The sequence below is a fragment of the Xenopus tropicalis genome, chromosome 4 (assembly GCF_000004195.4).
Source record: "Xenopus tropicalis strain Nigerian chromosome 4, UCB_Xtro_10.0, whole genome shotgun sequence".
Taxonomy (NCBI): Eukaryota; Metazoa; Chordata; class Amphibia; order Anura; family Pipidae; genus Xenopus; species Xenopus tropicalis.
In genome coordinates, this window is record NC_030680.2 from 59,413,450 (window position 1) to 59,438,338 (window position 24,889).

The 24,889-nt window shown below is 41.8% G+C and overlaps 1 protein-coding gene across 2 annotated transcripts in view; it reads right to left on the minus strand.

Moving 5' to 3' along the window:
• Positions 1 to 560: 560 nt before the first annotated feature.
• The window catches only part of spire2 (spire-type actin nucleation factor 2), a 36,363-nt gene continuing 12,034 nt past the window's right edge, over positions 561 to 24,889 (minus strand). For both annotated transcript variants that reach the window (XM_004913632.4, XM_002933684.3), the window contains exons 2-15: positions 16,949 to 16,992; positions 16,118 to 16,459; positions 15,976 to 16,044; positions 15,566 to 15,730; positions 14,926 to 15,012; positions 14,708 to 14,831; positions 11,261 to 11,424; positions 10,847 to 11,063; positions 10,216 to 10,337; positions 9,804 to 9,938; positions 7,939 to 8,015; positions 7,481 to 7,508; positions 2,739 to 2,854; positions 561 to 2,207 (exon numbers count right to left, since the gene is read on the minus strand). In XM_004913632.4, coding sequence (XP_004913689.1) covers positions 2,009 to 2,207; positions 2,739 to 2,854; positions 7,481 to 7,508; positions 7,939 to 8,015; positions 9,804 to 9,938; positions 10,216 to 10,337; positions 10,847 to 11,063; positions 11,261 to 11,424; positions 14,708 to 14,831; positions 14,926 to 15,012; positions 15,566 to 15,730; positions 15,976 to 16,044; positions 16,118 to 16,459 — 1,845 coding nt within the window. In that variant the 5' untranslated portion in view covers positions 16,949 to 16,992 and the 3' untranslated portion in view covers positions 561 to 2,008. The remainder of the gene's footprint in view (positions 2,208 to 2,738; positions 2,855 to 7,480; positions 7,509 to 7,938; positions 8,016 to 9,803; positions 9,939 to 10,215; positions 10,338 to 10,846; positions 11,064 to 11,260; positions 11,425 to 14,707; positions 14,832 to 14,925; positions 15,013 to 15,565; positions 15,731 to 15,975; positions 16,045 to 16,117; positions 16,460 to 16,948; positions 16,993 to 24,889) is intronic.

Consider the following 24,889-nt stretch of genomic DNA (forward strand, 5'->3'; position numbering starts at 1 on the left):
CTTCCTAGTGATGTTGTGATGGCAGATTCTTTTAATGCCTTTAAGCCCCAACAAATCCATGCCTTTCTCCATTTCGTAGCTACAATACTTACCAGATCACTTCATGATTCCATGCTCAATGACTGCCCGTTAATGTCATGACCTCGGTCATTGTGACATCACTGGCCCACCCATTTATGGCATGATCCACTCCCTTGTGGACCTGCCCCCCACTCTGGCCAGTGTAGTTCCAATAAAAAGGTGGCAACCCGACTTTGGAAGCAAAAAAGCCTGGAGATGTACACTTAATATGACAGACGGTGCCTCTTTATCTAGATTTTGGGCTCCGGTTGCTTATCGTATCTCTCCATATAAATATATTACTATTACACCTCTTTCTACCGAAACATACTGTGCTTGCTCCATCTTTCCACTGAAAGGGAAGATTAGTCATTTTCTTTCTGCTGCAGCTGTAACTAACAGAGATTCCACACATTTGTGCCTTGCAAACATACAGACAACAAGCACTGCATGTATTCATGCCTAATACCAGATATACCATAAAGTACTGCAGCAAGATATTTTTAGGTAGTGATGCAATTTATATTTACAGCAGAAGGTTCACATTTTTTAAAAACTTTTTTGTACAATTTTGTTATAAAAATATGATTTGTAACATTGTAGGGCTGGAGAAGCCTGTGAGATTTTGCACTGCAAGAGATCATTTTTGGCCCCTCCAGCCCAACAGACAAAGTGAAAGTGAGAGAGGCGAATCTCGCTTGGCGTCTCTGCACTGAGGTCATCATCTGAGTAAGAAGCACATGGTGAGATGTATAAAAATGACAAGGGAGAAAGCATGGGAGAAAACTTGCGCTCAGCATAGAAATGTATTCCCACATGCAGCGCTTAAGGTTAAATGGGTGCACCCAGTTAAAAACTGGCACCAAGCTCTAACAGGGTATTGGTTGCGCCATGCTATGAGAGCCTAATGCTTTGGTTTGGTTAGCCACAGTACATAATCCAGCCTTTTCAAAAGCCCTAGATCTCAATATGTATAGATTAATACAGTGTTTGCAAATTAAATTTTTAAACAAATGTCCTAGAAATCTGGGGCAAGCGGTCGACCTTAGATTCTGTTACCACCAGAGGCTATTGGACTATATTGCTAATACACTATGTGGCATTTCGGCTCTGTTTCATTTGTACTTATCATAGGAAAATGTACTAGCGAAATGCTTCTCATTATAGATAACAGAATTAGCCTGCATTTGTGGCATATATAAGCCAAAAATATGGAGAGCCCCTGTTTTTGACAATGCCTCACACCTAACAATTCTCACCAATATCACAACCAATATGCTTTGTCGCCCTAAGACAAAAATAAAGAGATGGCACATGAGGCATTAGCTTAAAGGATGGCTTATGGACGTAGCAGCTGCAATCACACACATTTCAAGGCCTTAAAATTGTGTATGCAATAATGGTTTACAGGGCAACACTATACTGCAGCTTCTATACCAGTGTTCTACTGAGAGACCCACCTGGGATCAACGTATGTGCAGTGAATCCACTGAGCCAGCTCTGAGATTTTAGGTAACTGATAAGTTAAGCTTGTAAACAAGGTAAGGGGTATCCAGTGATCCAGCCATGATACCCGTTTAATCTATATTAGATTGAAAAATACTTTAAACCCAATAAATACCAGAATTTAACAGCCTATCCCAGATCTGGTTATTCTGTAAACCCTTTGGCGCATTACACCCATATAACTTAACCAGCTTTTAGCTGCCTCCAAAATAACATAACGGTCCAAACAGGTTCCATTGACTTCTTTTGGTGGACATTTAGGTAGGTCAGTTTAACTCCTTCAGGCACCAGTGCTTCTGCATGCATCCTTCATTACAAATATGCAGAAATTCCTTTTAGTAGCTTAGAATTCATACATATAGATATATATCTTGCAAGCCATTGACACCAGGGTGTTTTTTTCCTTGTTACAGTAGTGATGGAATCAGGTGCAATAGTGGTGTCACATTCTCTTGGTAGTCAAGTTGTGTGCTTGAGCTTGTGTTGATCTGGCACCAATATTTAAAATGTCCACGCTTTTTCTGCTGGAGGACACCACATCTCTAAAGAAACCAGCACAGTCAGTACACACGTCCTTCAGAACAGAGCCCTGGGCATAGATATGTGGAAATTGACTCTCTACATTCCTCCAGGAAGGACCACTGTAAGATCAAGTATAGGAAGATGCAGTTAAACTGTGGAAACACACTACAAGTACTATCTTTTTAAAGATTTTCTCAGTTAAATGTAAAAGATACAAGTATCCCTATAAGAAGAAATGCTATGCATGTTATGAAAAACAGCTAAAAGAGTGTCCCTTGGAATTTTCACACACCTACTATAGTAGTGAAACAAATTAAAGGAGATAAACGTTCCTTACCTGTGTTGATAGGCTATGAGTTAAAGTGTTGCTGGACTTTAGGATGTATGAGGCAAAGTGAGTAATTGCACTGTGTAGCCTGACTGGGGCAATTTAACAAACTCTGTGTAGCCAAGCAGTTGGGCCAGATAATTATATTTTTGGCTTCCATTACCCCACAAATGTCTCTGTACTATTTTTGTCTGATCGCCCCTTTTAAGTACACTTGTACACCAATACTGTACAAAACTGGCCTCTAAAGTTCATGTTATCCAATTATTTTTGTGATGTTTTATTGCATTATGTATCAACAATCAGTACTATAAAAACTTACTGGGAAATGTCAGTCCATCGGGAGGCATTTGCACTTGAGCTGGTTGATCTGGTAGGAATATCAAACCCTACAGTGTACACTGGAATATGGTCCAATTTCTTGGCAGGGAGCTTCATCTGATTATGAACAGAGATTAAATAATGAGGGGTAAGTACAATGATGTACCACTACATGCAATTTTACAACATTAGGTTACATTTCAGTGCTTTGCACCCTATTGAGCTCTAAGCCAAACAGTGATTATAAAATGTGACTAATCACAGGGCAGATAAGCAGAGACCATGTCTCCCAATAACTGCACCTGTAGGAACCAATCAATGATTACATTAGGGTACTGGCACATGGGGCTGTTTATCACCCTGCATATATGTGCAGGCCAAGAAACAGCCTCTCCCCTCACTTGTGTGCCTCTACCCCAAGTCATTGCATTAGCCTGGGTGTAGACACATGGAGCAGATATTGGCATAAAAAAAAAATTGAGTATGCATTTTAGTGCTAAAATCTGATCTGTGTGTCCAGGCCAACACAGTGACCGAGTAAAGTGAGCAGGTACCAGTGGTTCAGCTAATTCACGGTCTGTGCTTATATGCCAGGCAAGAAATGGCCCCCCAGGTGGCTGTACCCTTAGCCCTATGTCTATGGCAAAACATAAAAAAAAGGTGTGGACATTTTAAATATCGGTGCCAGATCAACACAGGCTCAAGCACACAACTTGACTGCCAAGAGAAAGTAACAATGAAGTAATGCATGCCAGTTACATGCAGAAAGGGGTTACTAATGTAGGGGTTTGCTAAAATGGGCCCCTCAGGATGTATACCCCTAGGATAGGTCCCTGGGAGGGTAATGGTTAAGGTACAATGGGTATAGCCTGGTACATCTATAGTTAATGGGGAGGACCCCTGTAGTTCGGGTTATGGCCACAGGGTGGTGCATAGGCCCATATAAGGGAAACAGCCATGTGCTGGGGGCCATCTTAAGTTGGGAGCCTCTCAAGAGAGGAGCTCCCCTGTGAGTTAGTTAGTAGCATTCTGTAAGAGGACACTTTAGGAGTGTCATGTAGACAGCATGTAGGTAAGAATGGGCCGCTCTGCCCCTCCAGGAGTGTAGAGGATTAAGATCCTGCCAGCATTACATCAGCTGGAAGTTAGGGTACACAAGTGTGTAGGTAAGGGAGAAATAGTCTCCAAGAGAAAGTAGGATCCTGCTAAAGAGTAGGTCAGGTGTAGTACCGGGGGTGAGTCTCTGTGGAGAGTTTGCTTGACGTGTGGTACCGGGGAGAGCCCTAAGATAGGGTCTCCTGGCGCGTAGTACCGGAGGAACCTCCTAGAGGAGATCATTCTGGCGTGAGTACCCTGGGTACCTTTGAGCTAGGGCCTTGTGCTATGATGTAATTGGTGGATGTACCCTGACTGTCTGAGAATACACTCCTGGAGAGGTCTGCCCAATAAAGCTCAATCTGTTCATTTGCAATCTGCTGTATTCCGTGTGTGTGTACCCAGGACCACTACAACTGGTAAGGAGTTACCCCAGGGAGGGGCAAATCAGCCTGCAGCCAGTGGATCCTATTGAGGGGTTAATACACTACATCAGTTCCCAGGGTGGGAGTTGTAGTTCTCCCCTAGCAGAGCCCTGGGTGGAGGCACGCCATTATCAAAGAATTCCCTGCTTCCCCCATAGTAAGCGGGGCTCAGGACTCCTGGAAGCGCCAACCAGTGAAATCTCAGCAGGTAGTGCCACATCTATTTATAAAGTGGGCTACATTTGGAGGCACTGCTGAGATTGTGAGCAGGAGCTGCTTAGTAGAAAAGGCCCTAAAGCACCTGAGGCCTAGTGGACTGTGAACCCTCCCCTCCGTCCGTACTAAATTTGGGCCACCCTGAACCGCATCCCAGCCAGGGGATCTGGCGCGAAACTGAGCTAGGCAGAGGCTCCCAGCCAGTTGGAACGCAGGGGTTTTGGCGCCAAGTGTTCAGGAAACCACGCGAGACTTGAGGCGTGTAGGGGGAGGTGTTGGACTGAGCTACCTAGTAAACATCAGTGAGATTGCCTGTTCCAATCGGGAACCACCAGAAAGTGCGCCAAGAATAAGGGGCGCGGCTTCGCGAGTGACATCATGGCGGCCATTTTGGGAGATTCCAGTCGTGTGTCTAGTGGGAGTCGCGTGAGTGACTGGCTGCTGCATTACACGCTGGACATGTCTGCACCAAGTGAAAGCGGTAGCGCGGGCCTTGGGTCCCTACCAAACCAGCAACAAAACCGGATCGCATATGACGCTGGATTCCGGTATGTTTGGCTGGGGTCGTTTGCTAAAAAGACAATGTCGCAGGGTGACCCTACAATGGTACCCTTGTGTGGAGAGTGCGGCGCCGAGGCCTACCAGGCGTTTAATCAAGCCATGGGGAGGTGTCCGCAGTGTGGCCATAAGTGTTGGATGGGGCCCCTGAGAGATGAGACCCGTAGAGGGGAGGCCCGACCCAGTGAGGAAGTGGTACAGAGGGCCACACTCCCATTTTGTGTACCCCCATCATACTTCCAAACCTTGAAAATGCGCTTCCCCAACATGGTGTAAAGGCCCAGGGGCCATGTTAAATCCCAAAAGAGGGAACTGTGTTCAAGGGGTGAGTGACACCTACGGTTTTGGTGTGCCCCCAGGAGGGACTTGTCCTTTTCCAAGAAGGAACTGTTGGAGGTGGGTGAGGAATACCCACACTGCAGCCAACCGGCTGGTTGGGAGGCAAGTGCTGCTTCTGTTCAAATTCCCAGAGGGGAACTTTTGAGTTGACCCAGGAGGGTCCTGTCAGTCAAGAAGGACTGATCCAAGTGCCCACCCGTTGGTGGAGGAAAACCCAAGGTGGGATCACCTTGGGAAATGGACTCCCTCAAGGAGGAGGGGGGTTCAAGAGTATTTACTTTTCTGATAAATAGAGTTTTCAGTTTAAGGGCAATTGGTTGTCCTTGCATTTTTGAACTTGTGTGAAATTTCTCAAGGGACAGAGACTCTTGTGTGGGACTTTTCACATGGCGGGTGGGACATGTTTTATGTGCCTGACCTTTCTTTTCCAGGTATACCATTGTACCCATGACAGAGCCCAGGTGGGACTGTTGAAGAGTGATGTTAACTTGATGGTAAAAGTATAAGTATTGTGTTTATTTTGTGTCAGCCAGGAGGTGACAATTTTCTTGCAGGGGGAGAATGTAGGGGTTTGCTAAAATGGGCCCCTCAGGATGTATACCCCTAGGATAGGTCCCTGGGAGGGTAATGGTTAAGGTACAATGGGTATAGCCTGGTACATCTATAGTTAATGGGGAGGACCCCTGTAGTTCGGGTTATGGCCACAGGGTGGTGCATAGGCCCATATAAGGGAAACAGCCATGTGCTGGGGGCCATCTTAAGTTGGGAGCCTCTCAAGAGAGGAGCTCCCCTGTGAGTTAGTTAGTAGCATTCTGTAAGAGGACACTTTAGGAGTGTCATGTAGACAGCATGTAGGTAAGAATGGGCCGCTCTGCCCCTCCAGGAGTGTAGAGGATTAAGATCCTGCCAGCATTACATCAGCTGGAAGTTAGGGTACACAAGTGTGTAGGTAAGGGAGAAATAGTCTCCAAGAGAAAGTAGGATCCTGCTAAAGAGTAGGTCAGGTGTAGTACCGGGGGTGAGTCTCTGTGGAGAGTTTGCTTGACGTGTGGTACCGGGGAGAGCCCTAAGATAGGGTCTCCTGGCGCGTAGTACCGGAGGAACCTCCTAGAGGAGATCATTCTGGCGTGAGTACCCTGGGTACCTTTGAGCTAGGGCCTTGTGCTATGATGTAATTGGTGGATGTACCCTGACTGTCTGAGAATACACTCCTGGAGAGGTCTGCCCAATAAAGCTCAATCTGTTCATTTGCAATCTGCTGTATTCCGTGTGTGTGTACCCAGGACCACTACAACTGGTAAGGAGTTACCCCAGGGAGGGGCAAATCAGCCTGCAGCCAGTGGATCCTATTGAGGGGTTAATACACTACATCAGTTCCCAGGGTGGGAGTTGTAGTTCTCCCCTAGCAGAGCCCTGGGTGGAGGCACGCCATTATCAAAGAATTCCCTGCTTCCCCCATAGTAAGCGGGGCTCAGGACTCCTGGAAGCGCCAACCAGTGAAATCTCAGCAGGTAGTGCCACATCTATTTATAAAGTGGGCTACACTAACATAGCTGCTGTCCCAACATCCCAAAAACTGGGATGTTTATAATTAGGAACCTTTTCCCATTCTGGGTTAGTTCATTAGATCTCATAAAGCCAACAAGTACATTTAGTAAAGCTTAAACAGGGTCAAAAAGGCAATCTAAACAATTGTAGTCTTCTAAAACTGGTACAGGATCTATTATTAACAATGCTCAGGACCTAGGGTTTTCCAGATAGTGGGGTCTTTCGGTAATATGGATCACCATACCTACTAAAAAATAATTTAAGAATTAATTAAACCCAATAGGCTTGTTTGCCTCCAGTAAGGATTAATATTACTTAGTTGTAATCAAGTACAAGGTATTGTTTTATTATTTCAGTGAAAAAGAAAATTCTTTTTAAAAATGTATATATTTGAATCTAATGGAGTCTATGGGAGATGGCCTTTCTGTAATTTGTCTCTGGATAACCCGTCATCCAGAAAGCTCTAATTACCAGTAAATGATCAGCATTGTCTATTTTTGTAGCCACAACAAGTAGCTGTTACTAGTGTGTCTTCGCCCTTAATGGTTGAAAGAACTCTTACCTTCATATTGCAAGCAGCACAGACAGACCTATAAAGGCAAGGAGAGGATAATATTAAAATAAGCCAGCAAAAGTATATGCAGTGTTTAAAAAAAATGTTGTTAAAAAGTGATTTAACAAGTATTGCAGGTCTGTGGTTTATTAATTGTGCTGATCTGAAGTACCCACTTTGGACTTGGAAGAGTATCGGTGGAGGAGAGCATGGTTTATGCTTTGTAGGACGTCCCACTCAGGTGACTGTGATGTGACGTAGAAAATGCTTTAGGAAACTAAAAGTGGCCAAACACGGGCAGTAGTGATGTGCGCACCCGACCCTAAACTGCCCGCTCCCAACCCGACTTTAACTGTACTAGGAGATTCTAATATAGCCATAGATCAGTATTACTGGTCTGGCCTTGCCTTATACAGTACCCATATACAATCTGTTTTCCAAAGTCCCATCCATCAAGCGTTTCTCACCTTTTACAGAAGAGGCAATTCGATGGTCGGGAAAACAGAAGAATGAGAGGGAACTTCACTTGGCAACAGCAACAAATCTAGGGGACAAAAGGTGTATTTTCTTTTTTACAAAAGGTAACAAATTGTGCAACAAATAACTATATAACTATTTGGTAGAAAACACTAGAAAAGGGTAGAAATAGTATACACACAACTACAGGTACCAGCAGCTCTAGTATTATGTTTTAATACTGGAACATGATCCGCCCAAGCAAATATCTATAATTCAACAGTAAAAAAAAAAAAAAATGGTAACAGAAGAAATAGAAAAGAAAAAGCAGTGTAGGGGACTGGTCGAATAGGTATTCTTTTCCCTAACAGTCCCCTAGTAACTTAGATACCTTAGAGGGGTCCTTATGTAAGATGAATAGTAAGTCCATTTCCTGGATCAAAGTATGACCATTGCAGTTGATTATTTTGACCACTAGATGGCAATGTGTAATATATAAGGCAGAGCAGCTATGTGCTCTGGGTCCATTTTGTCTAGAAGCCGTCTAACCAGTGTTGGGATAGCCATGAAACCTAGGGGCCTAGATAATGTCAGGCTATACACAATAATAGGTCACACTAGGGTTTACTATTGTACAGAAGTAGGGAACAGATGGGTTTACCATTGTACAGAAGCAGGGAACAGATGTTCATACTCGGGGCTAGGCAGAATATGACGTAGTTCCGCTTGGAGAAGGATTCCCAGAAGCTGGGGGTAACCCATTGTTCTTGTGCTAGTCGGGGGGGATGATTATTATATAACATTTATCTGCAAGTATATACGTGCTATGAATGAAGCCTGCATTTCTGTTTAGTGCATACTCCTATGTGGACTATGTTAAATAAATCTGTTAGAGTTTTGAGTTATATTTGAACGACACCCTGGCCTCCATCATATGCAGGGGCTCACCCCTGAGAGAAATAGTCTCATCCAGTAAAATTTGGCCTAAGATGATTGGCTTTGGGGTATATCAGGTGGCCCCAATTAACCATAAGTTTACAGTAGAAAAGAATGGAAGGAGAACCTGAGAAGAGGCATCAAATACCCATACCACTCACCAAAAGTGCATCTATATAGTACTATCGACACAAAATTTGTTTTTGGACACTTTCCCGATATCTTTTTTTTTTTTTAGCCATATAGGTAAAGACAGTGGAGTCATTTATCAACACTGGGCAAATTTGCCAATGAGCAGTGACCTATGTCAACCAATCAAATTCATTGTTCTACCTGCGGTTGGCTGAAACAAAGGCCTATCACTGATCGCTTGCTATGGGCTACTGCCTATGGGCAAATTTGCCCACTGTTGATATATGAGCCCCAATGTCTGTTGCATAAAGGGTCATCCAGTTAGTACCCTGCATGGATTTCTGTCAACATTATAGGTTGTAAGACTCTTCTTTGCTGTAAAGAACCACTGTGGTATTTCTTGTAGAAGTGGGGAATAACTAGGCTGTGATAGTTCAATGATGTCTCTCTGTACAGGCTTTAAGGAAACATTTAGAATTCCATTTCCAGCTCTTTTCCACTACTAATTTTCCAGAAACATCAGATCATGCCCAATTGACCAATAGTTCATGCCCCATGTGGTGTTCTTCTAAGAGGATTGTAACACTACAGTGTAAGTTATCCCTTCTAAATTTTCCATGACAAAGGGGTCATTTAAAAAGAAATACTTCTTTAAACTTTGTAGTAACGGCATAGCTTGGTAATGATCCCAAGTTACCGGTAATCAAAACAAAAAAATATATCTTATTCCCCACAATCACTTTTACAAAACATTTTATGCTATAATTGTTTAGGTTTGGATGTGCTGTTAGTACTCTGACTTCCGTACCTTGCCTTTCTTTAAATTGCTGTAAAGTTCTTTGGTCTGTAGGAATTTTTCCATCTCAGCCTTTACAAGGACCCTGCGGACATTGATTACCTCTTCCACTGTTAGGGCAAGTGTGTCCACCGGGTGACTGAACTCCTGCACAATTCAAACCATAAATTTACTGTATGTAATGTCTGCGCCTTTATCATGCCAACACCATTAGGTTAGAAAAGGTCTATGCTGCCCTCTACAGTTTTAGTCTTAATAAAGCATGCTAACATTAACACACAAACATAAGTGATATTTCCACCATATTTAGATTAGCCCTCTGCAGCACTTAAGATTTCCATATAGCATACATTTCTTTTTTCCCCCCCTATATTCCTACTTCTAAGCATTTATCCTTTTCCTGTTGACTGAATGTATCACTCACCAGCCACCTGTGCTTGGAGTTGCTGTCTAATGCAGAATCTGGCTCTGTCCACTCCTGCACAGAACTGAGCGAGCCATGGGAAGACGAGGAAGTGCCTTTAAGTCCAGGAGTGTTCTGGGATGCTATTTAAAAGACCATTTCAATATGAGGCATTTACTTTGTTGTATGAAACTGTTACACAACACTATACATAAAATGCATTCTACCACATTACAGTAGCAATATACACTTTAGTTCAAAAAGAACCAAATGAATGTGGCTTTTGTTCTAGACATGTTCTGCCTATTGGTTAAATACAGTAAAATGACAGAAATACACATTTTCAGGTCTCCTATATAACAATTCCCTTCATATTTATCTCCTGGGACACAGCAGTATAAAGGGGAAAGAGTGGTCTCATCATGCAGACCTGTTAACATCTCAGCTTATCCAATCAGTTAATTGCAATTGGATAAAGCAGGGATACAAATCAAATAATCATCCATACATCATTTTAAAGCAATGCAGATAGAGAGACCCATGAAAAAAAAATTCTGGGCAGCCTCTGCCTAAGCAGGTGCATTCTGCCCCTTTTTATTGTGAAAGTACTGACTAATGAGCCATTAGGGCAGAAGGTACATTATTAACTTACCTAAGCTCCTGCCTAAAGGTCTGTGAGTGGTGGTCATGCTGCCCGAGCGCTCTCTTGTTTCTGTCCTCTGGTGCCCCAGAGCACTTACTCGCTGTGGAACGTGTCCCATTTCAGTCTGCAGTTGCAATAAGTCCTGCTCTGAGAAGGAGCGGTCACGTTTAAGTGGCAAAGGAGCACTTATCACCCTCCGGACCTCTGAATTTGGAGAGTCATCCTCCTAGAATCAAAAATAACCACAACATAACATAATAAAAACTTTCACCAAGAGTGCAAACAACTGTAATAGAAACATTTTTGTCTAGAAAAATCTGAAGAACAGTGATGGTTTTGAGGAACACATGAAACAGGAGTACAGACAGGATTTCTGCACCCTCCTGTGAGACGCACCTCTGCAACCATGTGCTCTAAATTTACCTCGGACAGATTCATCTCCTCCATCTCTTCCAGTGTGGGGGCTTTAAGCAGTTTTCGAGGCCGTGGTCGAGGGGCTGCAGGTTCTGGTACTGAGAGGTTAATGCAAGATGTAGATTTTATGTCCTTCGAACAGGCTTCCACAATACAAGGCAGGGAGCCAAAACCTGTAGGATAAAAGACAAGGTTAAGAAGCTTCTACTCATATGAATTATTCCCTCCTCTGCTTAATACAATGTGCCTTCACCGTAAACTTCATTACAAGCCATGTCTATCTACCTAATACTTAACTCACCTCATGCCATCTATCTAGAGCTAATAAATTGGCACCCATTTAGGGGTTTTATCCCTGAAAGCAAGCAAATTGCAGGTAAAACTCAGCCCCTGTATAAAATGTATAATGAAGCAGTAGAATTCTTAATGAATCAGATAAAAGTGAGTTTAGGACTGGCCAGAGGGGAGGACTTTGACTTAGTTGGCCAGCTTGAAGTATATTGCAATATATGGACAAACAACCCTAGTTTTGTTTAAAGAGGAGGGCATTTCTTGGTAGCCTTATACATAGAATGTCTTAATGTCCTATATATATTGATAATGGGTGAGTGCAAAGGACCTCTTGTTGTAAATTATAATTTGGCTCTAAATTATAATATCTAGCTTTATAAAATACATTTTTTTGTCCAACTGTCACATGCGGCCAGTGACCCCCCCTCTGAGTGGCCCGCCACCTGTCTGGCTACTGTGACTGCTTACCTTTGTGTAAGCTTTAAATGGTATCAGTACTGAGATTAACTGGGTCCCTACATGGTTCACACCTCAGATTCAGGCTGTAAAGCCCTGTATTGTTTAAACATGTAATCCCCTGTGTTGTTCACACCTTTTAATCCCTGCATTGTTCACACTTCAGGCTCAAACTGTTCACTCAGATTGTTCACACCTCAGACAGAATGTAGGAGCAGTGCCAGCATTGTGTCACTGCATGCTGCCTGTGTGTGCACCATACTCTGCCTGCCCTATGCCGCCTGTGTGCCATACTCTGCCTACTCTACCCTGCCTGCCCTATGCTACCTGTGTGCCATACTCTGCCTACTCTACCCTGCCGGTGTGTGCCATACTCTGCCTGCCCTATGCTGCCTGTGTGTGCCATATTCTGCCTGCCCTATAATGCCTGTGCACCATACTCTGCATGCTCTACCCTACCCTGCCTGTGTTGTGCCATACACTGCCTTCCCTATGCTGCCTGTGTGTGCACACTCTGCCTTCCCTATGCTGCCTGTGTGTGCACACTCTGCCTTCCCTATGCTGCCTGTGTGTGCACACTCTGCCTTCCCTGTGCTGCCTGTGTGTGCCATACTCTGCCTTCCCTATGCTCCCTGGGTGTGCCATACCCTGCTTGCCCTATGCTGCCTATGTGTGTTTCTCTGTCTGCCCTGTGCTGCCTGTGGGAGGTGAACCTGGCAGGGGTTTGTTTTGGAAGTTTGTTAGCATTTGGAAATAGTCATTATATGGTCCCTAAGTTGTGTAATTATATGCTGGAGGTTGCTGTGCTATCCACATGGGAGGAGGAGGCATATGGATTTATGGGTGTGTGTTAATATGCCTCTTAATATAATTATTTCACATATGAATGAAGGGTGATATCCCTACACCATATGTGTCAAACTCGCGGCCCGGCATGTAATTATATCCGGCCCGCGAGTTCATTTTATTATTATTGTTTTTAATGGCCTGGCGATATGAAGCGCCACACAATAAACTACATATCCCATAATGCAGCGCTTCAGATTTAAACTAATTTCCTTGGCCTTCTTTAAAACTACCCTTTCCAAACCCCTCTCGCATGTGTTATGCAACTTAATTTGTGCTTAAGAGCGCTCCTCCACCCCTCTCTTTGCCGGCAAGTACCTTTATATACTGACGCGCTCTCTTCTAATCACACTGGCGCTGTGACACATGCACAGTAGGGGTTGGCGCGCACATACACCGTCATTCAAACGGCAGAGACACAGCTGGCGCGTCACAAAATGTGGAGAGAAAATATAAGCAGGAGAAACCGGGGAGTTCTGGCACTTGCTGCTGGCACAGGTAGAGATGATTTGGGGCCAATATATGATTTTTTGGCCGCTGCTGCCTGCTGGCATAGGTACAAACTGGGGCCAAAAAATTGTGTATGTGATGTGGTATATACAATACCCAGTCCTCAGCGCTCTCGATCCAATAGTGTTCCGTGAATAATAGCAGTGAAAACGTAGTCTTGCAGCTCCTCCTTCGATCAACCCCTTTGACTGGGTCCCAAACGCTTACAAAGAAATATAGCAGGAGCGCATGTGTATAAAAACAAAAACAACTAATAGTGCAAAACTGCTTGACAATAAGATTGTTTGATAGTGAGAAAGAGGTGCAGCCACCAAATAGAAGTGAAAAAGGGCTTATTCACTGTGCAAACTACCATATGCTGTTATGTCATATGCTCACCAGATGGCAATAGTAACTGGCCAAATGTATGAGGAATATCCAATACCAAGTTGCAGCCGTATCCTCAATGTAGGCACAAAATGCAGAAGATAAAATTTGATGGCCATTTTATCTTCTGCATTTTGTAAGTAGCATTCATTTAGCAGTTTTTTGTAATAAACAATCTTGCACTATTTGCCGTTTTTTCTCTTTTTGTGCCTACATTGAGGATACGGCTGCAACTTGGTATTGGATATTCCTCATACATTTGGCCAGTTACTATCGCCATCTGGTGAGCATATGACATAACAGTTTATGGTGGTTTGCACAGTGAATAAGCCCTTTTTCACTTCTATTTGGTGGCTGCACCTCTTTCTCACTATCAAACAATCTTATTGTCAAGCAGTTTTGCACTATTAGTTGTTTTTGTTTTTATACACATGCACTCCTGCTATATTTCTTTGCAAACTGGGGCCAAATTGGGTAATATATAGTGTTGGCTGCTGCTGCCACAGGGACAGATGGGGGGCAATATAATGGCTGCTTGCACAGGTACATGGGGCAATATGGCTGCTGGCACAGGTACACGGGGCAATAAAAAGATGCGAGGTGTCCAGCTCTGATAAATTGATATAAGAGCAAAGACAACTGAATTTTAGTGTGTTCAATAAATGTTTATCCTGTTCGGCCCGCAACCTAAGTGTGTTTTGAATTTTGGCCCTCTGTGCAATTGAGTTTGACACCCCTGCCCTACACCAACCATTTGGGTTTTAGCTGTGCTACCACCATAAATGTGGCTATGGTCTTAAAAGCTCTTGTGATAACATGGGTGTGGTTTAAAGTGGGTGTAGTTTAAAAAGGGGGAGTGGTCAAAACTGGCTTCCATTATTGGCCCTCCACCATGTAGACCAGAAAAATTCTGGCCCTCAGTACCACAGAAGTTGGACAGCACTGTTCTAGAACAACAACATTGTGCTTTGTTAATATTTTACATACCTTTTTGCCCCCTTCCACTTGCATCCACAGGTCGCAGTTTTGGTTCTTTTTTAATTTCCTCAAGCATCTTCTCATGAAGACTCCTCTGTCTATGAGGCATTGGGGGCAGGTTCCTACTGGAAACCTATGAGAAAAAGTATGTGATTCTTAAATAGTTTACTTGTAACTTTGCACCCTTCTTGCCTATGGATTTAGAATAATGGGCTGAATATAGTTACCGGTTTCAGAGGTGGCCTCGACCTAATAAAATCCAAGATAACTTCATGGGCATCCTTCTTCACCTTTGGAGGAATGTCTCCTCCTACCTGCAAATTAAAGAGAATAACTGGTTTACTCACTTACATGAGCTTCGAAAGAATATGCCTCAATGTAATAGTGTGTTTGTGTGGTTTATTTGGTACTAGCGAAGTTGTGCTGGTAATGAGGCTACAGAGTGCCTCTACTCACTAGTTACCTTACTGATGCTTTCAGTTAACACATTGCTGCTTAATATTGAAAGTTTTGTTTCCACATATAAAGTGACAAACACTGTACTTCATTAAATTTAGTTCCTTCCACTGGTATGAAATCAGTGTTTTCTTCATGCTAAAGACCAGAAAAGGCCTTCTTGTCTCCATGAAAATATTTCTTGGCAAGACTTGTAGAACCAAGAACTAGAAAATTTGGGGTAATTAGAGGGGAAAAGTGGCATTCGGGATAGCAACACTAGTTTGTGTGTGCTCTAGCAAAAGGGGTGAGTTGGGGACATAATGTGTGACCTAGCCAAAGGGGCAAGCTGAGGACAGCAACAATTGTTTGTATGTTGCCCTATAAATGTTATCCCTGCAAAAATGGTTAAATCCATGGCACCAAACTTACCATGACTTTGCGCAGCTTATACTTCTGTGCCCTGATGTCCTGCATGAGCATTTCGAAAGGGGTGAGCTGGTACTCAGTGGGTAGAGAGTTAAAGGTCTTCTCTCTGACCTTCTTCAACTGAACTCCATGACGTAGGTCTCTCATCAGCTGTACCCACAGGCGTGCCTGTACATCAGACACCACCATAAGTGACATGCATATGCTTACAAACGAAAAAAGCATCAAACTGGGGAAACATCTCCATACAATACAAGCAAAAATACACATCTTAGAATGTAATAGACTGAACATAGATTTTGACATACAGCACATCAGACAAAAAAGTTTTAGACATTTTATATGGCACAACACGTTTAAAACGCAAAGGGTAAGCACATAAATGCTGTAGCGGAGCATCGGTTTCTACTCACCCAATCAGTGTTCTGCAAATTTACAAGTCCATCTGTCTCGGTCTCTTCTGTATGTAACTTCATCAGTGTCTGGGAAAGGAGAATTTACGTTACCTAACAGATTCAACACACAGAGCCCTGATTTCCTTGTTTAACTACTAACCTCCTTGGTCTCTCTGATCTCACTCAGAAATGCTTTGAGCTCCACAGTCTCAGCAAAGAGTGCTCTACAGACTGCTTGGTAGTGTGTCTGGGCTTCATGGGGTTCTGGTAGGCGTGATGCACAAACCCGCAGCACAGCAGAGAAACTGCGTACAAGTCGAGGCTGGCCCTCCTCATCCTCATCCTCTGGTCCATCATAGCCTTCATCTGTGACACCTTCTGAATCGCCATCAGCCATAAGATCGATAAGCTTCTCCAGCTGAGGACTGAGCTCCCTCTCCTCACTCTCATCAAGGCCCCAGTCCAGAGCGCGGTATATGGCAAAACCCAGGTACTGTACCATCTACGATGGGAAGTAAAGTCATTGCAGAGAGCAAGTGAGTGAATATCTGAAGATTTCATACATTTGCCACAGGGTGCCTCCATTAATGAGAGACTCATATTTATAGGAGAGGACCTGAATAGAAAAATAAGTGACAATAACAAAATTGTAGCCTTACAGACTACTAGGTTTTTGGCTGCTAGTGACCCCCATTTCAAAAGTAGAAAGAGTCAGAAGCAAACCATAAAAAAAAAAATAATAATGTGTTATATATATATTATATAAATAATGAAGACCAATTTAAAAGTCGTTTAGAATTGGTCATGCTATAACATACTAAAAGTTTACTTAAAGGTGAAAACCACCCCTTTAAGAAATATCAAATCATCAGAGAAATAGTGGGATAGGATCTCTTTGGTTTTCAGTCTGAATTATGTGGTGGTGTCCTCCTTTTGATAATCTAAAGAAGTTTAAAAGCAAGCAGATCTTCCCCCCCCCCATTAGTTTTACCTGTGTCTCCGTGATTCCTGACAGCGGGGATCTTGGTACAGTTTCTTAAAAAAAAAAAAAAAACACACAACTCATTATTCTGCAATTTCAATAAATAACAGCTACACAGGTGAGACAGAACATTTTCCAGGAAAGACAAAATGGAGCACTTTGGTGAATGTCTGCAGTATGGTTTGTAAAGTAAAAAATAAAGAGGATGAAGAATGTTACAGTACTAAAATAGTGTTATATGATTCATATACTTGTTGTTTGAAAAACCTGAAAATCTTAAGTCTTTCTTGGAAACCAGTAAATTGGAACCTCTACAGTGGCTTGCAAAAGTATTCGGCCCCCTTGAACTTTTCCACATTTTGTCACATTACAGCCACAAACATGAATCAATTTTATTGGAATTCCACGTGAAAGACCAATACAAAGTGGTGTACACGTGAGAAGTGGAACGAAAATCATACATGATTCCAAACATTTTTTACAAATAAATAACTGCAAAGTGGGGTGTACGTAATTATTCAGCCCCCTTTGGTCTCAGTGCAGTCAGTTGTCCATAGACATTGCCTGATGAGTGCTAATGACTAAATAGAGTGCACCTGTGTATAATCTAATGTCAGTACAAATACAGCTGCTCTGTGACGGCCTCAGAGGTTGTCTAAGAGAATATTGGGAGCAACACCACCATGAAGTCCAAAGAACACACCAGACAGGCCAGGGATAAAGTTATTGAGAAATTTAAAGCAGGCTTAAGCTACAAAAAGATTTCCAAAGCTTTGAACATCCCACGGAGCACTGTTCAAGCGATCATTCATAAATGGAAGGAGTATGGCACAACTGTAAACCTACCAAGACAAGGCCGTCCACCTAAACTCACAGGCAGAACAAGGAGAGCGCTGATCAGAAATGCAGCCAAGAGGCCCATGGTGACTCTGGGGGAGCTGCAGAGATCTACAGCTCAGGTGGGGGAATCTGTCCATAGGACAACTATTAGTCGTACACTGCACAAAGTTGGCCTTTATGGAAGAGTGGCAAGAAGAAAGCCATTGTTAACAGAAAACCATAAGAAGTCCCGTTTGCAGTTTGCCACAAGCCATGTGGGGGACACAGCAAACATGTGGAAGAAGGTGCTCTGGTCAGATGAGACCAAAATGGAACTTTTTGGCCAAAATGCAAAACGCTATGTGTGGCGGAAAACTTACACTGCACATCACTCTGAACACACCATCCCCACTGTCACATATGGTGGTGGCAGCATCATGCTCTGGGGGTGCTTCTCTTCAGCAGGGACAGGGAAGCTGGTCAGAGTTGATGGGAAGATGGATGGAGCCAAATACAGGGCAATCTTGGAAGAAAACCTCTTGGAGTCTGCAAAAGACTTGAGACTGGGGCGGAGGTTCACCTTCCAGCAGGACAACGACCCTAAACATAAAGCCAGGGCAACAATGGAATGGTTTAAAACAAAACATATCCATGTGTTAGAATGGCCCAGTCAAAGTCCAGATCTAAATCCAATCGAGAATCTGTGGCAAGATCTGAAAACTGCTGTTCACAAACGCTGTCCATCTAATCTGACTGAGCTGGAGCTGTTTTGCAAAGAAGAATGGGCAAGGATTTCAGTCTCTAGATGTGCAAAGCTGGTAGAGACATACCCTAAAAGACTGGCAGCTGTAATTGCAGCAAAAAGTGCTTCTACAAAGTATTGACTCAGGGGGCTGAATAATTTCACACACTCCACTTTGCAGTTATTTATTTGTAAAAAAATGTTTGGAATCATGTATGATTTTCATTCTACTTCTCACGTGTACACCACTTTGTATTGGTCTTTCACGTGGAATTCCAATAAAATTGATTCATGTTTGTGGCTGTAATGTGACAAAATGTGGAAAAGTTCAAGGGGGCCGAATACTTTTGCAAGCCACTGTATGTTTTACAACATTGTGTGTAGTACACTACTTGCCTTTCAGGGGACAGCTTTTACCTTTCTTTGAGCTACAGAGCTATCAAATCTGTTGGAGCTTTCATGGCATCTTTCTAGCTAGTACCCGCACTGCCCTATTAAAAGAATATATTTTTTTTTTATTTTTATTTTTTGCTCAAAATACTTTTTTCTAAAGCACATTTGCAATTTATATTATTTTTTTGTTTCAAAGCAATTTAAGTTTTTATTAACTGTATGGTCAGAAAGAGAGAGAGGAGAGAGATACATTCAGAAGGAAAACAGAGAAGTGTTCTGATGTTGCTCAGTTCAGGAAAGAGTTAGAAAAGGTTTTTACCAAGCAGAGTAACATCAGGACATACAGTATATCTGTATTCCCCTGTCTCCTACCTTACAGTTACAGAAAATACCCAGCAGGTGGCACTGTTAAAAAAGTCATTATACTGGCAATTAACAAAATAGCTTTGAAGTTAAAATAATTGCAAAAGTGCTTAGTAAAGCAACTTGAGCAAATTTTTTTTTTTTTTTTGAAGTTCTGATTTTTATGCTGTACCTTTTATTTCAAAATTACACTGTTTACATTGCAAATAATTTACCATTTAAATGTGAAGAAATGTAATTTGGTGTTGTAAAATTGGTATGTAGGTAACAATCTGAGCAGTACTGCTTTTGTTTTTTTTTGCACCAAATACTTACATTGCTGGGGTTTTTTTTGCATGCTAAGTGAGTGCCCTCCATTTATGTATATTTACTATATGTTCTCCCACTGTACTCATCTCTAATTGTTTTTATACACATGCAGATATTAAATGCCAATATCAGGCGTTCTTAAACAAATAAGCAGCCTGTTGGCCATTCTATGGGTCCAAAGCTTTCTGTTCTCAGAATATGAACCCACCCATCTGTTATACTAACGGTATAGCATATGATATAGAAATAGTCAACTTCTATTACAAATCTTACATGCAGTATAGCTCCTCTCCAGCTAATACTAGTGGCCACCGGAGGAATAGATCTAAAAACATAACAAGCACCATAGCAACTCTAAGCATTAAAACCTAAATTACCAACTCTGCCTATGAGACTCTTTGTAATGCACTCCATTATATGAAAATTAAGTAAAAATATTAAAAACTTATTAAAGATGAGCATGCATCAAGGAATAATGTCCTTGTACACACTGTAAGCTTGCTTACAGTGGAGACTGTTGTCCTACCCCTCCCTGACGCCCATTGAAGTTGAATAGACAAAAAATAAAATCTGGTCTACCGTGGGCAACACAATCTCCACTGAATGCTTTCCCACCGGTGATAAAGTGAAGCACCAGTTGCAAAATATACACAAAACTTTGTTTTTCCAAAGTCATCCGAAGTTGCCTTGTTCCATGTGCCACCACCCTTAGAGCACATAATCCCATTATATATAGGCCAAAAGCTTGCAAGTCTGGTCTTTATCTTATCAGTCAAACAAAGTAAGATGTTTTTCCATACTGCAGGAAAACTTTTCACAGTGCAAGTCTATTGAAAATGACTACTACTTGAACACAAGGGAATTTTTATTTAACCATAAATCTATCAGTGTTGAAGCAGATAGATTTTACTGCTACATGGTTACTGGCAGCCCTGTTTTTATATAATCAGGCAAATAGTATGGCAAATTAGTATGATTCAGCGCCTCTCTCTTCCACTCCCAAGGCGTCACTGAGCTACAAGTGTTTAGTGAAAACACAGAATCATTCCTATAAAATGGGTCAAAGATCTTGCCATTAACCCTCATGAGATAATCACCGAACAGTTTCATCAAACTACAAGACGACAGAAGAGACACATTTGGAAACCAAAGATTTACACTTCTTCATGAAAGCAGAAAAATAGAATACTTTCTAAACTGAGGCAAATCACTCCACCCCCTCCCCAAAACACTTTTCTACTATAGTGAGAATCAATTTTTTTCAGACAAAACTTTTTTTTTTACCCCTTGTAATTTTTTTTAATTAATGTACCGTTTTATTACAGAGTAATAATTTTTGAATATATCACTTATTTGATTAAAATGGAGTCTATGGGAAATGGCCAGATAACAGATCCCATACCTCTATATATATAATAAATATAAAATTGTAATAACAGTCTCACAGATATAGATCCAGGGGTAGTAAGAAAATACACAGACCTATTTGGTTTAGTAGAAGGCTTATTGCACATAAGGCTGTTTATCCTCCTGGGCAAAAAAAAAAAAAAAAAAAAAGCAGACAGAGAAAAAGCAGATTCAAGTGTATCTGCTCGCTCATGTATGTTTGACAGGCACAGCATAGTCCTGTGTGCACACATGGAGCGGATTTTGGAATGAAGATGCATATATTCAAATTTCTGAAATTCACTTGGTTTGTACACACACACAAACTGCCACAGTGCCTGTAAGTGTACTTACAGGAGGAAGTGGATCAGTTTGGATGGCTTTTTCTCTGCTTCCATCTCTACGCAGTAGGAAAAAAGCCTTGTGTGCCATTAGCCTAAGGCGGCATGTTTGCAGGCACAAAGTCTGAGGCCATCTACTTCAGTAATCCACAGCAACCAATTAGATCTTTCCTTTAATTTTTGCAACTGCACTAAAGTACGAGCTGCTGAAGGCAATTGCAAAGCATCTCTTTTCCTCCACCACCCAGTTCCATTCAGTATATATATATATATATATATATATATATATATATATATATATATATATTACACCTGCATCCTTACACAATATAAAGACAAGGTGTGCCAGGTTATGACTTATACACGTGCAGAAAAGCTCTTTGCTAAAGATCAAGTTTTACATCAGTTGATCTCTGAACTCCTTAGTAAGAAGGAAGTTGATTATATAAAGATAGGAGGCCAAAGGCCAAGTTCTATCACTGTGAAGTGACTTTTTATATCCTCGTACTTTGAAAAAAAAACTACTACTACTATGAGTGGCACAAATAACTACATTAAGTATCGATTTTGACTATACTTAGTTATAAAAATATATTTTACAGGTTGTTTCTTTGGAGTATGATATTTTGAAAATAAACAAGAACTATCAGATTCCTGCAAATTATATAATTATCAGGGCCGGAACTAGGGGTAGGCAGAAGAGGAACTTGCCTAGGGCGCAATAGTGAGGGGGCGCTAGACAGGTACCTCTGTGCCTACCCCTAGTCCGGGATCTCTTACCCAGCCCTGCTCCCCCCTCTACAGCGTCCCCGCGTGTGCATGCATTCATTCATGTGGCCAATCGGATCGGCTAGGACACCCATCCAACTTGGTGCACCTCTGATCCTTATAAATGGTGTTTAGGGATGTCATCAGTTATAAAGGGTGCTTAGTCACATAACTCACTGAAACATGTGCATTATAAAAATAATGAAGGCTTCCCTTTTAATATGCACAGTTCTAGTAATTTAGCTACTGACGCATGGGTCACTCGGGAGGAAATTCAAAAGAGACTTGACCATGTAAAGGTAAACAAAGGTCCAGGACCGGATGGGATTCATCCCAGGGTATTAAATGAGCTGAGCGCTGTGATTGCCAAGCATTTTCACATACTTTTTCAGGATTCATTGAGGTCTGGCATGGTGCAGAGAGACTGGCGAATTGCTAATGTGGTGCCGTTATTTAAAAAGGGATCCCGTTCTCAGCCTGAAAACTATAGGCCTGTTAGTCTGACATCAGTAGTAGGAAAGATTTTGGAAGGGGTAATAAGGGATAGGGTACTTGAATACATTGCCGTTCACAATACTATAAGTCTGTGCCAGCATGGTTTTATGCGTAACAGATCTTGCCAGACTAATTTAGTCGCCTTTTATGAGGAGGTGAGCAGGAACCTCGATGCTGGAATGGCAGTTGATGTCATCTACTTGGACTTTGCTAAAGCATTTGATACAGTACCTCACAGAAGGTTTATGATCAAATTAAGGAATATTGGCCTAGAACATAATATTTGTAATTGGATAGAGAACTGGCTGAAGGATATATTACAAAGAGTGGTGGTAAATGGAACATTTTCTAATTGGACCAGTGTGGTTAGTGGAGTACCGCAGGGGTCAGTCCTTGGTCCTTTGCTTTTTAACTTGTTTATTAATGACCTGGAGGTCAGCATAGAGAGTACTATTTCTATTTTTGCTGATGACACTAAATTGTGCAAAACTATAAGGTCCATGCAGGTTGCTGCCGCTTTGCAGAGCGATTTGACAAAATTGGAAAACTGGCCAGCAAACTGGAAAATGAGGTTCAATGTTGACAAGTGCAAAGTTATACAGAAAGAATATAAACGCGAACTATCTACTGAATGGTAGTGTGTTGGGGAGATCCTTAATGGAGAAGGATCTAGGGGTTTTTGTAGATAACAAGTTGTCTAATTCCAGGCAGTGTCATTCTGTGGCTACTAAAGCAAGTAAAGTGCTGTCTTGTATAAAAAAGGGCATTGACTCAAGGGATGAAAACATAATTTTTTAATTCTTTATAGGTCCCTGGTAAGGACTTACATTGAGTATGCGGTGCAGTTTTGGGCTCCAGTCCTTAAGAAGGATATTAATGAGCTGGAGAGAGTGCAGAGACGTGCAACTAAACTGGTAAAGGGGATGGAATATTTAATTTACTATGAGGTTAGACTGTCGAGGTTGTATGTATGTATGTATGTATGTATGTATGTATATCTTTATTTATAAAGCGCTACTTATGTACGCAGCGCTGTACAGTAGAATTCATTAATACACACAGGGGGTTGAAGATAATGGATAAATACAAAGTACAACAATAAATACAAGGTACAGTTGCAATAAGAGTCAGAAACACAAGATGAAGGAGGTCCCTGCCCCGTAGAGCTTATCTATATGGGAGGGGTAACTAACAGATACAAATGGGCAAATATAAGTGCTGTAGGTCACAGTGGGTGACACTACAATATAAGAGGTTGGGGTTGTTTTCTCTGGAAAAGAGGCACTTGCGAGGGGACATGATTATTCTGTACAAGTACATTAGAGGGGAATATAAGCAGATAGGGGGTGTTCTTTTTTCCCATAAAAACAATCAACTCACCCGAGGTTACCCCTTTAGATTAGAGGAACGGAGCTTTTCACGGTGAGGGCAGTGAGGTTTTGGAATGCCCTTCCTAGAGATGTGGTAATGTCAAATTCTGTTAGTGCCTTTAAGAGGGGCCTGGATAAGTTTTTAAACAAGCAGAATATGCAAGGCTATTGTGATACTAATATCTACAGTTAGTATTAGTGGTTGTATATATATTTTATGTATGTGAGTGTATAGATTGGTAAGTATAGGTTGTGTGTGCTGGGTTTACTTGGATGGGTTGAACTTTTTTTTTCTTTTTTCAACACTATGTAACTACTCTCTGTTGTAATGTATAAAAGCATTGTCCATATGGCCTGTAATAGAACCCTTTCAATGACATCTAAAACCCTGATATATGCTATTATTTAATGAGGGTACATATTTCTTACATATGCTGAACATACAGTATTAGTACAGACAGGTGAAACAATGATGGCATTAAATTAATATATCTCAAAACTTAGGTGTCATTCATACATAGGCAGAAGTTCCAAAATGAAATCGCAACTCCTGTCATTCTCAAATACAGCACATGATACTAAACAGCTCTCAAGTCAGCTGAAAACTGACCCACACATTTTAGTTTTTTTGTTTTTTTTTACAGAAGCAAACATCTAGTAGTTTATAAAGAAAGGAAGCTACAACGCTTGTAATCAATACGTCACAAAGCTTTAAACCATTAAGTAATCAACCTGGTGTTTGCAGTAGATAGGGAAACTAATCCACTAAGTTTGCCAGCCATGGAGACAGTGCTGTAGTGATTGCTACAACAAGGGAACTTGCACACAAAAGAAATAGGATACGTCAGAACTCCAGCTAAAACAGGCAAAATGAAAAGAAAATTCACGCACTGAACTAGACCCCGAGAGCTCACAGTTAAGCAAATTGCCTGAACAAATCACAATGCTGACTACTCAGTTTGCT